We start from the raw sequence: 13880 nt of genomic DNA, 5'->3' as shown, positions 1-13880 counted from the left end.
AATAGGTGTGTTCATTTAATTGGTTTCTCAATAAATATGTCATTAGAAATATTTGGTTTCTTAACAAATATTGGTCCCTATTATTTTTATGTATACTGATATAGAATTATTGGTCCCTCGATTGATTTTATTTTATTAAATGAAGCAATCTTTCGGTGTTGAAAAATTATTTTAAGTTTATAAAATCAGTTTATTTAAATTTTAGTTTATTTTAGCAGTCTGCAACGTTAAAAAAAACAAACAAATTTCTTATTGCAGACAAGAAAGGTTTGATCCATCTCTTCATCTCTTCTGATGCAGATGATTACAAATGTGGTCCGCAGACAGCAGACGTTTTGACTTCGAAAAAACAAAAATACCTAAGTATTACTCAATCAACAACTATCCGACACCTTAGTTTCCCTTAAAAAATATGGTTAGCTTTTGTATCTCAAAAGTGATTTTTAAGAAAAGTGATTATTAGCTTATGAATTTTAGGAAAAACTTATTTTAAAAAGTGTTTTGATGAGAAAAGCTGTTTTGCAGGAGTAAAAAAGCTAAAAAAAAACTAAAAAACTAGGATTTTCTAGCTTTTTGAAAACTTTATTTTTTCATATAAAAAAAAACTGTTTTAAAAAACGTTTTTTAAATACACAAACACTTTTTTTGTTTATTAGCTTTTTGAAAAGCTAAAAAGCTAATAAGCTTTTTGAGTAAATTACACGATTCATCCCTCACGTAAGTGCGAAAAAACGTGTTTAATCCCTATTTTCAAAAATTAATTCGGACAGTCCCTCATTTATTTAAATTTTGCATACTTCATCCCTTTCATCCCTGATGTCGTTTGCTAGACATAAAAAGACGATTTTTCCTTATCTATTTCTTTTTGATTTATTTTTTTGTGTTAGTCATATTTAATTAATATATTTATTTGTTTATCTCTCTCTTCATCCAAACAGAAGTCAAAGCATCACCGACCACCACTAGCCAACCATCTCCGACCTACACACTCCAGCCAGCCACTGGCCACCATCTCCGACTACCTAGGACCATCTACCATCACTTGCGTCCACTGATACTCTCACTCTCACACCTCACGATCGAAAATCTGAAAATCCAGAAAAGAACCTAATAATCCCACACTCTCACCCAAAAACTCTCACAATGGTTGGAGAGTTGAAACCCTAAAATGCAGAACCATAGTCATTGAAGAGGGAAGGATAGACATGAGGTGGAGGTCGTCAGAATCCCCACGGATACGATTCCCACTTCCCCTCCATCCCTTTCATCGGAAACTTTTTTCAGACATCATCCACCAACAAAACATCAGAGAGAATGAAGTGCTCCGACCATCAGAATCCCCTTTCACCTCTAGAAACCCTATCGAAGTCTAGATCTGAGAACGGAGAAGAGAAATAAGTAGTTTTCCCAAGTTTAGATCTGAAAACCCTAAATGGTTCGTGATGGCGGCGCACATGTACGATAGAGGAACGGAGAAGACAATGTTGATGCCGGAGACGGTGGTAAGCGAGCTTGCAAATCGGGAAATAATCCAGTGGGGATCTTGCGGAGATGGCTTGAAGACGACGGTGCACATGTGGCGATGACAACAATATTGTTTTCTCTCTTTCTTTCTGTCAGTAACTCCGACAATGGAGACCTTCCCTCTTGGTATCTCCAATGATGTTCTTCCCTCTTTCTTGTAGCTCAAAAACATAAAAGACGAACTGATGGAGATGAAGGGTGCGGGTGTTGCTAAGGTAGAGGATTTGTGATGGTGGGCTTATTTTTGTTTTTTCTTTTAAAATTTTAATAATAAACAAATTAAAAAAAAAGGGTAAATTACACGAATCGTCCCTCGTGCAGGTGTCAAAATGCACGTTTAGTCCCTATTTTCAAAAATTAACTCGGACCATCCCTCGTTTGGTTTAAACTTGCACGCTTCATCCCTACTTAGTTTAAATATACATAATTAATCCTTTACCATACATAAAAAGACTATATTACCCTTACTAGTTCATTTTGAATTTATAAAAAAAAGGAAAATAAATTCTAACCCTTACTTTCATATTTATTTATAACTTTTAAACAATTAAAGATATAAACTCTACCTAACCCCACCTATTTACCAGGAACTCGTAGAACTACCCTAACTCCTCTCTTCTCGTTTCTCCACCTTCTCACCTCTCCCTTGATGCCAAAATATGGCCACCGAAAGTCTTTGCCTCCAATCCACCACCATCCTCCCCGCAAGCCATTGACTGCTTCTACAGGTTTCAGGCGAGGGTTTCTATCTCATAATGATGGTTATTTGCGCTGCTGAACTTCGCCATCACCACATTTGAACCTGATGTCGATGGCTACTCCTTCTGGCGAACCTTCGCTCTTCATCCATCACCGTCTCCAGCCCACTCTCTCACATTCTCACTCACAAATCTGCTCAATTTATACATAATCGTTGCTCGATTTGTCGTTCGATTTTTAGATTTATGGTTTTCCAGGTTTCAAGTTTCTTCTTTTCAGATTTGATTTGGTTTAGTGTTGATTATAGGCAGTTTTCGGAATTAGAGCATGGTTGTTTTCATGGAGGGCAGAAGGAAAAAGGGAAAAGGAATGGGGAGAGGTGGGTAGGGTGTGATGAGTGAGGGTTTGATGGCGTCGTCGGAGGTGTGTTAGAGTGGCCGGAGTTGTATTGGTGTCATCGGAGTATTGGGGTCGGCCGATGTGGGTGGTAACGGTAGGTCAGAGATGTACCGAAGAAGAAAGAGGGGGGGGGGGGGGGGGGGATGGTAAAGACGAGCTATTGCCCTTGTTAATAAATAACAAGTAATTAATAAATAACACGCTTTTATCAATATATAACTAATAAATAACAAGTAAATAGAAAATAAATCAAAAAATAAATAAATAAGGGTAAAATGGTCTTTTTATGTGCAGAGGGACTAAGCAAGCAAGAAAAAACAAAACAAGGGACGGTCCGAGTTAATTTTTAAAAACAGGGACTAAACACGCTTTTTGGCATATGCACGAGGGACGATCGGTGTAATTTACCCTAAAAAAATAAATCAGATAAGAAATGCAAAGGGTAATATAATCATTTTATGTCCATCAGGGAAGGTCTAAGTGAGAAAAAAACATTAGAGGGATGGTCAGAATTAATTTTAAAAAATAAGGACTAAACGGCGTAATTTGACACGAGGAACGAATCTAGGGGTGAGCGTGGGACGGAAGCGGTACCGACCCGTACCGTTCCCGATTTTCCGAAAACCGAATTTTATTGAAAGTCAATTTCGAGTACCGAACCGAATTAACATCACTGGTACCGATACATGTACCGGAAATGATACCGGTTTGCGGTACTAGTACCGGTACCGGTGGTACCGAATCCTGAATTTTATGTATTTAAAGTACCAAATACTGTCTAATATTTTTAAATTCGGTACGGTTCGGTAATGTACGGATCCATGATCGGAATTTGGGGAATTTGGGATAAACTAAAATGCTCATCCTAAACGAATCCTATAATACGAATCCTATAATTTACTCGATCTTTTTTGAAAAGCTAAAATTTGCTTAACGAAATTTTACCAAAATCATAAAACCGGTTTTATGTTTTCATTTTGTTTTCTTCGTCTACACAAACCCTAGCCTTGAAAGTGTGTGATTTCGACTACGTAGCCTTGAATATGGATCAATTCTGTGGAGGAAACTGGAATATGATCGCGACCATGGCGACTCATAGCAATCCTACCACGCCGTCCAACCAGGATCATCTATATCTCCAGCAACAGCAGCAATTTCATCAACAACAACAATTTCAGGTATCAGATTTCTCAACAACAGCAACAGACTTCACAATCAGTGGCTTCGCATTTCCACCTCCAAAACGTATGCCCTTCTTCTGGATATCATTAACCCTAATGGTAGAATTTGCATTTTGAATTATGTCCGAGTCATCTTGATTTCATTCTTATAGTTGGTGGAGAATTTAGGAGATGCAATTGAGAACGGAACTCGAGATCAGCATATTTTGTTACACTGGTGAGTGTTCTTAAAATCAAAATTTCCCTTTTTGAATCCAGTTCGATCGAAGTTTTGTATTTTTGACATGCTGCTATTACAACGTTCATGCATTATTCTATTGTACTTAAAATTGGTCGTTTTTCTGATGCAATCAGAGCCCTAAAAGCTACCACTTTTTCAATTTCATTGGTTATATTCTGTTTTCTTTGTACTATTCTCAATCACATGACATTTTGTTTTGCTTGAAGGTTACTGAATTGAGCAGCCACTTTGAGAAATGCCGACAGCTCTTGAACACTATATCAGGATCTATTGCCACCAAAGCCGCGGTATGTTTGTTGCTTGTATATAATTTGAGATGTTACCTGTTGTTTGCTCTATCTGTTATATGAAAATCGGATAATATGAAGTAGAATGAAAGCATGCTAGATATGTTCCACCAAATGATTGCGAGAAACATTCTTTAAGAGAAAAATGATATAATTCTGATTTCTGAATCATCTTTCTTCGTTGGGATTATTTTAGATGGTGGAGGGACAAAAACGTAAAGTTGATGAAGCTGAACAAATGCTAAATCAAAGAAGGTATGGGGTTGGCTATATTCTATTCATAGTTGTACCTTCTATTTTTTTTTTTATTATTCTTATGTTTTATGATTCCAGGGAACTAATTGCAAAGTACAGAAATTCTGTTGAAGAACTTGCAAAGTCTGATTTGTAAGTGACTCGAGTATCAAGAAAGTAGGTTTGGTCTTGAAATGCAAACTGCCCATTGTTTTGATTATGAAAGGATTATGTGTTCTTGTTATTAGATTGGTAGGTGTGGGCAACGCCACACGGCGTTATTAGGAAAAGACAAAAAAAATGCGTTATAACGTGTTATGGTGGTAACGGGGAGTAACGTGCAGGCTAATAACGCCTGATAACATGGAAGGGAGGCAGTGTTCACGTGTTATAACACCTAATAACACCCAATAACGCCTCTTGGGGCGTTGCCCATACCCACCTCTCTTACAAATATGGATTAGAGTGTAAATCTTCACTAACTAGGTTTTGCAAGTTTGTCAAATAACAATTCTAGTATGCCATATCATTTAATTAGATTCATATCAAATTATGTTATCATTAACTATGCCATGTCGTCAAAAGTATAATATTCTAATGAGAAATAATTTGAAAATACAGTTTTATTTTATCATAAGATAAAAAGTGCTATAGTTTTGTCATTAAGAGGTCAAAATTTTTAATTAGTGTATATCCATGTTTTAGGACAAAACTGTAAATTTGGTTTCTGTGGTATTCAAAAAATTTTGGATAGGGTCCAAAAAAAATTTAGCTTGCATGGAAGGTTAAAAATCAAGGTTTTTCTGAGTTTTTGGTCCTTGATAAACTTGAAAAGTCCATTTTACCCTTTTTATTTTTTATTTTTTTTTATTTTCTTTATTTATTTTGGTGTTCAAATAATTACAAATAAAAAATAAAAAATAAAATTTCACCCAACCCCCCCTCCCTCTCTCTCTCTCTCACACACACACACACACACACATATTTATGGGTGTATTTGTCAAAACTCAAGAACACATACATACAAGCTCCATGTTTTCTAGAGTTATTCAAAAAAAAAAGAGCACAAAACACAAAACAAACACACTCATAGATTTGATCATGTTTTTGTTTATGTTTCACTATCGAGAATGCAAAATCCGTTTTTAAATCTCGTTGAAACACCCACACACAAATCAATTTCTAGGATTAACACCTACACACAAGTCGATTCCCAAAAATGAAAAAACACACATATACACACAGTAAAATCAATGAGAATCCATGTGAAATCAGACATAGAATTCGACCAAATCCGATTTTAGGTGAAATGAGTTTCTCTCATTGTTAATCAGTTGGAAAACTATATTCGATTTAGGGGGTCTTCCATATTGGTCGCTATCAACTGGTGGATGTGGGCGGCGAAGGGTTATGGTCGGTGACCGGCGAGCTTGACTTCTTAGGTAAAATCTCATGCTCTATTGGGATCGCTCCTGAAAAACCATTTCTATTGAGCTGCAACTGAAAGAAATCTACATGGAAAGAGGGTACGAGATCAAGAAAGAAAACTAAATGTGTGTATGATATACCAAGGGAAGGAAGCTAAAAAAGAAAACAATGCATGCGTGAGTTATAAACCATAAAAGAAGAAAGAAAAAAAAAATCAGATGCATGAGCTGAGAAGGAAGAAATATATCAGATGCGTATGGTGGGGGTGGGAGTGGAAAATTCTTTTTTTAAAAAAAAAAATCATAATAGCATTAAGATATTTATAGAAAAAGGAAAAAAGAAATCAAAAAGGCATAACTGTCTTTTTAAGTTTTTTTGGACTAAAAATACAGAAAAATCTTGATTTTGGACATTCAATGCAAGCTAAAACTTTTTGGACCTAATCCTAAGTTTTTTGAATACCACATGGACCAAATTTGCAGTTTTGTCCATGTTTTAGTCTAAAACTTTTGGTCTATTAAACAAGTCTATCAAACTTATATTGTTCCCTGCAATCTATATTATAAAACAACCATCCTTGTATTCTGCAACTTCATCAAAACACCTGTTTTGACAAAAGATACAAGTAGATAAACTTACTTTAACCACAAATTTTAGATATAAATGTACAAGTAATAGAAGATAATATTGAGGTTTACCGAAAAATAAAAATAAAAATAAATAAATAAATAAATAAATAAAAATAAAACTACCTAGCTACAAAAATATCAAAGAAAATCTAACAACTATCAAATCTGGCATAAGATGATTATTATACAACCTTCCCTAGGGCTTCCCTCCTCATCAACAACATACATCATTATATTCAATAATTTTTAATTTTTTGATCCACAATTAATCTGGATGAGGGGTATCTATGAAATTAGTTTTAAGTTTTTGTTACGATTTTGGTTGCTTATATATGGTTCCTATTTTGAACTTTTGGTAGCCTTTAAAATTCCCAGAAAGCATTTAAAGTAATAATTAGAGTGATGTTATTCCCGCTTTGCGGGGGCATAAATTCATGTAGGTTATTCTCATACAATGATGGGTTAACATTCTAGGACATTGTTATTTAGCTTTTGTAGATCTAGTGAAGATATTTATAGTAATAACTAGAGTGATGTTATTCCCCCTTGTGTGATGTATTTAAAATAATAATTAGAGTGATGTTATTCCCCTTGTGTAATGGTCAAAGTAGTCAAATTTCTAATGAAGGGTAAAAACTGCCAACATATTAGCCCTTGTCTAATGGTGAGAGTAGTTGAATTTCAAATGAAGGGTAAAACCTGCCGACATATAAAAAAATTATATGGTCAAAGTCCCAAACTTAAAGAATATACTATTGCTAGACTTAATTGGTTTTAATACATATAATAATTTGTGAGGGTCACAGAGTTTTGTAATTGTACATATTTAATTATTTTTTATATATGTGTTTGACCAATAAATTTATATAAAGTGTTCAAAAAATTAAAAATTTAATTATAACCGACAATTAAAGGTTTTTTTTTTTTTATTTATTTATTTTTTTTTTTTATTACTTTTCCAACAACCAATAACTTGTCAGGACAACCAATTTGTAACTGTAAACATTTAGTCGGTTTACTTTTTTATATACATTTGACCTACAAATTTACGGTTAAGACCAAATTTAGCTAAAATCATTTTAAAATGTCTCTAAACATAATTTCATTTAAAAAAATCTAGTAAGCGTATCGAACTTTGTAATCCAAGAAGTGCATGCGCATCCAATCAATCACTTCGACAACCTACGGTTTATGCAAATTTTAACGAAGCTTCAACCGTGCTATAACGTAACCTTAGATGATATGCAATAAAACAATGGGATAATACAGAAAAAGAAATGATTTTAACATTCAAATATACAAACTTATATCGTGCCATTGCTAAGTGATGTTTGAAGTGTTCTTCCATACTCGGTGTTACACACATTTAGCTATGTAGAAAAAATGTGGAAAAAAAAAGTTAGGGCAATAACTTGTCATACATTTATTTTATAAAAAAAGTACAAAGATGTTAAAAAAAAAAAAAACCTATGAAATGAAAGTAAATTGTTTGTTTGTCATGATTTTTGAACACTTATAACTTATATAAGACTATGGGACATGTGGCTATTTCTACACTTATATCTTATATAAGGCCATGAGATATATGGCTGTTTCTACGCGTGACATTTATATAGAGGGGATGTTCACGCATGAACACCACCCCCAATAGATGTAAATGTGATTAACAAAACCTCTCTCTCTCTCTCTCTCTCTAATAGAGTGTCACATATCACATAGCCTTCTCTCTCTCTCTCTCTTGAATAGAGTGTCACATATCACATAGCCTAAGGTTATGAATAAATACATTAAAAAAAAGGGACAAGGATTAATAATCAATTTCACGGGTGAATACATTGTCAACATACCCCATAACAAGGTTATGAATACAAAAGAAAAAGGAAAAGGACTAATAATTTTCCAAATGTTAGTTAAACACATGTAAAAGAAAAGATTTATTACTAAATGTGTAGGCAAAACTTGGTTAACCCATTTAAAATCAAACATGCACATAGATTGAACTTACACAGTCAAACGCATTGAACATAAATTGAACATACACGTTTCGTTTTTTAATTTCCTCTACTGTTTGATGAAAAAGTTTCCAAATCGTTTCCCTTAGAATCAACAAGCTTGATGATCATTGTTTCTCCTTCAAATTGAGGCGTTTCCTTCGTATCTCCTATGCATTAGTTTCAAGGCGTTGGATTTCCAATGGCTCCAGCTGCCACACCCTGTTTGAACCATATACACTCACTGAAGCTTTTGATCACTTCGATCATCTTCTACGAGGTTGCACCAACTCCAGACAATTCAAACAAGTACATGCTCAAATCGTGCTATTGGGTGGCTTGTCAACCGCGTTCTTGTCCTCTACGCTCGTATCTGTCTATGGAAGATTCGAACGTCTCTGTGATGCTCGAAGAGTTTTTGAAGCTGTCCCAACTGAATGCCTTTTCAGCAACACAATTATTTGGAATTCGATGTTAAGAGCTAATGTCATGAATGGCCATTGTCGAGAAACCCTTGAGGTTTATACCCGCATGAGGCATCTTGGCGTTTTAGCTGATGAGTTTAGTTTCCCTTTGGTAGTGAGATCTTGCGCTAAGATGGGCAATCGATATTCATGTGCTTTAGTTCATTGCCATGCTTTACTAACGGGATTCCAAGATAACCCTCACGTTGCAAATGAATTGTTGGCCGCTTATGGCAGACTTGGTCAAATGCCCCTTGCACACCAACTGTTCGACAAAATGCTTGTCAGAAAACACATCTCTTGGAACACTATGGTTTCTGGCTTTGCTTTCAACAATAACTCCAATGCAGCTCTCGAGATCTTTAAAAGGATGGAACTTGATGGATGGGAGACTGACCTTGTGACATGGACATCTTTGTTGTCTAGTCATTCTAGATGTGGTCACCATCAGGAAACTTTGAGATTATACAATGTAATGAGAAGTAAAGGCATCAAAGCAACTGCTGAATCACTTACTGTGGCTGTATCTGTATGTAATGATCCTAATAAGGGTAGGGAGCTTCATGGATATGTCATAAAGGCAGGTCTTGAAAACTATTCATTTGCTAAAAACTCTCTTCTATGTATGTATGGAAGACACGGTTTTTTACAAGCTGCTGAATGTCTTTTTTCAGAGATTGAAACAAAGAGTTTAGAGAGTTGGAATGGTTTGATTTCATCATATACTCAACTTGGTCTATGTGATGAGGCTTTCTCTACATTCTTACACTTGAAAAAAATCAGAAGAAAATATCACGCCTAATGTAATAACCTGGAGTGATATTATAAGTGGATTTGCTTCAAAGGGTAGACATCCATTAGTTTACAATGCCCTGGGCGAGATATTAGTTTAGTGCCCTTGTATATAAAAACTATTATACATAAAAAGGGTGAAAAAGTTATAGTCAAACAAATTTCATTGTAAATCAAACAAAACCTACCCAAATCACCTAAAACAAAAAACCACATCATTCAGAAACGATTAAGAATGAGAAATTATGAATTTGGCTATCACTATACTTATATTTTATAGATTACAGCTATATTGCAAGATAACAATAATTGCAATTTTTTTAGAGTAGAATGCTTTAAAAGAAAACATTGGGAACTAATTGTTTTTAACATGAAATGAAATGACATACATTGAATACAACTGTTTTGTTAACCATAGTTTTGGTCAAAATAACAATGATAATAAATCTTATAGTCAAACAAAATCCATGGTTATACAAACAAAAATCTAGAAAAAAAACACTTAAAACAATGCCTTCAAGCAAAAACTGAAATTATCAATCCACTACAATAGTCCATTTGATGCAAAGTGCTCTGAAAATGAACAAAAAAAATAGAAATGCCATAATTACATATTTAAATTCAATCAGATCAAAGATGCACAGAACACTATTATCCAAAACATCAGATTTTCAGAAACATTGCACCATTGTAAGCAAACATGAGAAATATCAGATTTCAAAAATCATTTATTAGAACCACTATAACTTCAAACAACTCACATAAGAAAAAAAACGTTTTTCACTTATCATATTTTCAAAAATCAGAAATCAGATTTCAGAATAATTGTAATTTCAGAAAACTAATATCTGAAATTTCAGATTTTCACTTAATGAGATTTTCAAAAATCAGATATGAAAACTGTTGCAATTTCAGAAAACTAGCGTCATAAATAACAAATTCAGGACAACTATAATTTTAGAACATAATACTATTCTCCCTTACAAACTTGCATCCCAGAAACTCAAAATGACAATTATAGTTTTGTTATTTGATGTGGTTTTTCATCTTCGACGCCTCATCCTGACTTCTGGAAACTTAAGAGGAGCTGGAAGAGTAGCCAACATTATACTATTCTCCCTTATAAACTTGCATCCCAAAAACTCAAAATGACGCCTCAAATCACCGGTTGACATTCTCAAATCTTTAGCTATGTCTGAAAATTCGGTTTTGAAATTATCAGCAAACAGAGTAAGCACAAGAACATAGCTAATTAACAGATCCCTTTTGTCATCAGCCAGCCTTTTTGATTCCTGATTAGCAAACATATCATTGAACTTCTGACTCAATATATTTGGCAACTTATGATCCTTTGCAGATGAAAAACCATCCATTGAATGCTTATCTTTAAACTTTATAAGATGATTGATATACGAAAATATGCATGCCAAACTCTCCTTCGCCTCCTCATCCTACAATATCATAAAAAGAAATAAGAAACACCCTTCAAAAATGACAATGTTTTCAATGGCATAATTGTAAATTCCATACCTTGACCTCCTCTATCTTATGAATTCTGTTGCAAATAAAAACAGGGAACCCTTGTGTTGTTATATCCACCCCTTGTTGTAGAAGCTCCATAATGTCTAGAAGATATCTCCACTCTCCCTTGAATATAATCTTTTGTAGAGGATAAGCTTGCTGAGGTGTCATTGCTGACATGTCATGGGGTGGAATATTACGTGCACTAGTAACTGTTGCACCAACTTCTAAAGCTTCCTTGTTAACTTTAGCTTCAGCCATTTTGTTATTAAGATCTTCTTGGGCCTCTGGGTCACGGTTTGCACGTAGGGCCCGCTCTTTCTTAGCCTATAGTATCGTTAAACAAACAAAAAATGAAAAAAGAAATTAATATTAAAAAGATTGATCATCTTAACTGAAATGTTAGAAGAAATAACATGTTTTTCATACCGCTCGTTCAGATTTCTTGGTTGAAAAGTTGTATTTTGCTTCGGTATCTTCTGCTGTAACTTTATTTTCATCTTCTTTAACAGTTTCATCTACCGGATTTTCTTGATTCTCAAACTTTGGTTCCAATCTAAAGATCTAATTGAAGAAAACAAATCATATTAAACACGAAAAACATTGTCTAAGAAGTTATAAGATAAACTGTAATTCGTAAAGTAAAAATGTAGAATACCTTGTTGGCTTCAATCTGAACAATCTTGAGTGTCTGAGTCTGTTTATCAAGAACCCCAAGAGCATAAGAGCATACCTGAGGAACTGCTCCTTCACCAGAATAATTGGTGCCAATGAAATTCATCTGAGAAGATTGATTAGGGCTTACAATAAGTTGTAACCTATTGCTACGTTTCACGTTTTTTAAAACCCTAACTTTAGGTTTTTCTGTTCTTTGGCGCTTTTCTGGGTCATAACCAGATGGGAAGTATCCAATTAAAGGTAAGGATTTGTCAGAGCTTCCATTGATGGTCTCAATTTTGAACTCAATTGTCTCATCTCTCTTGCGGATTTTCTTGTTTTTATGCTTCTTTTTTGAAGATTGTTCGGGGGTTGTTTGGGGTTGCAGGTTGTTGTCTTCCTCCATTGAAATATCCACAATGTTCTTTTTGTGCTTCTTTCCCATATCTAAACAATATGGATTTTAAGAAACCAAAACTAAAATTAGCAAAATATTTACTAACAGAGTAACAGTAAATAAATAACATTAACATAACATTAACATTAAATGGAGAGCGTAGAAATCAAAGACAAGACAGTATAGATTAAATATATGATTGGGTTGGCTCAAATGGTGTTGAACACAAGGAACATCATAATTCTAATGGGTGCTTAGTTGATTAACTGGTGTAAACATTTAGAATTACACTGACATTTAAGCCATCAAATTAGTTCAAGGTCTCTTTCTACTTTCTTTTGGCATTTTAGTCATGAAACTAGTTCAGCTAGATAGCTACTAAACACTACACAGTAGTCAATCAAATACATACAATCACGGAATGCCGACTGTGGCTCCGATTAAGTTTAAGTCACGCAAAAAATAATAGCAATCAAGCTGATTAAGGCTCCAATTTGGGGATTATGTCATGGAATGCCGTCTGTGAAACTCGAACTCTCGATCTCAAAGTAACCACAAGACGAAAAACGTAGAAAACAAAGAATAATATCAAACCTGAGATGGAGGGCGACGCTGGTGATGATGGTTGTGGGGTGCAGGCCTGTCGCAACAGAGCCCGTATCGTGAGTTGTGGAGGGCGGAGGTTGAGCACCGGTAGCCCGTATCGTGAGTTGTGGAGGGCGGTGGCTGAGCACCGGTAGTATACCCTAAAAGTTGCTTAGGCTTTAAAATTTAATGTTTCGTTATCTAATAACTTGGGCCGGGTATGTAACACAATAACACTATTTGAACGTTGTGGCTATGCTTTCCTTTTTTTCTACAACTCACTTTTATTAATGCGTGGTCTCCTTCAAGATTTTGTGGAATATAATCATACGATATAAAAATATTTTATATATTAAGCACCCATTAGATGTTTTCAAAAGATGATTACTTAAAAAAAACTGCAAAAATGTCAATATGATTTGTATTTTTTCAGGAAAAAAGTCCAAACCCTTTAACTTTTGGATTGATAGTCATTTTCGATAGGTTTGGATGTATATTTGGTCCTTCGTAAAATTAAAATTACTATTATACCCTCAATGTATTTTTTTTTTCTATTTATAAATATTTTATTATTATTGTGTGACACCACAAAGTTAAGAGCAAATTTTTCATTTTTAATTTACCAAAAATAAGTTTCTTAAACCAAGTTATCAAACACATAATATGTTCAAAACACCATTATTATAAATATCAGAGTTCTCAAACTGTCCTAGTAACAAATCTTCCAACAAGTGTCTACAATCCTTCCCGCGGTCCTTAGAAGTATATGCCACATAAGAGTCAACATAAAGAAGATCTAGAGATATGATGATTAAGTTTAGAACTTTATACCACAAAATAATGTTCCAAGA

The 13880-nt window shown here is 34.3% G+C and overlaps 1 protein-coding gene and 2 pseudogenes across 2 annotated transcripts; 2 read left to right on the top strand and 1 right to left on the bottom strand.

Moving 5' to 3' along the window:
• The first annotated feature begins 916 nt into the window (after positions 1–916).
• LOC145054493 (mediator of RNA polymerase II transcription subunit 9-like) lies at positions 917–5133 on the top strand (annotated as a pseudogene). Its single transcript, XR_013684808.1, has 6 exons — positions 917–1739; positions 3658–3867; positions 3956–4020; positions 4251–4331; positions 4528–4586; positions 4665–5133. The product of XR_013684808.1 is annotated as a mediator of RNA polymerase II transcription subunit 9-like (transcript).
• Positions 5134–9210: 4077 nt separating this feature from the next.
• Positions 9211–9879, top strand: LOC145050566 (putative pentatricopeptide repeat-containing protein At1g17630 pseudogene; annotated as a pseudogene).
• Positions 9880–10778: 899 nt separating this feature from the next.
• LOC145054492 (DNA binding / DNA-directed RNA polymerase) lies at positions 10779–13252 on the bottom strand. Its single transcript, XM_079002702.1, has 5 exons — positions 13039–13252; positions 12049–12494; positions 11820–11954; positions 11400–11717; positions 10779–11320 (listed from the first exon to the last, which is right to left on the bottom strand). Exons 2-5 carry the CDS (start codon positions 12490–12492, stop codon positions 10913–10915), a joined length of 1305 nt encoding a protein of 434 aa, XP_078858828.1. The 5' UTR covers positions 12493–12494; positions 13039–13252; the 3' UTR covers positions 10779–10912.
• Between the last annotated feature and the right edge of the window lie 628 nt (positions 13253–13880).

The sequence above is a fragment of the Lactuca serriola genome, chromosome 5 (assembly GCF_051521515.1).
Source record: "Lactuca serriola cultivar US96UC23 chromosome 5, Lser_US96UC23_V15, whole genome shotgun sequence".
In the NCBI taxonomy this organism is placed as follows: domain Eukaryota; kingdom Viridiplantae; phylum Streptophyta; class Magnoliopsida; order Asterales; family Asteraceae; genus Lactuca; species Lactuca serriola.
This window is presented reverse-complemented; position numbering and strand designations above follow the sequence as displayed.

Bases quoted from the DNA above. Each gene is read 5' to 3' on its own strand.
- LOC145054492 (XM_079002702.1), bottom strand. From the start codon at position 12,492: ATGGGAAAGAAGCACAAAAAGAACATTGTGGATATTTCAATGGAGGAA. The intron at 11,718-11,819 runs GTATGAAAAACA...ACGATACTATAG, and splicing joins CCAAGAAATCTGAACGAGCG to GCTAAGAAAGAGCGGGCCCT. The intron at 11,321-11,399 runs GTATGGAATTTA...ATGATATTGTAG, and splicing joins ATAAGATAGAGGAGGTCAAG to GATGAGGAGGCGAAGGAGAG.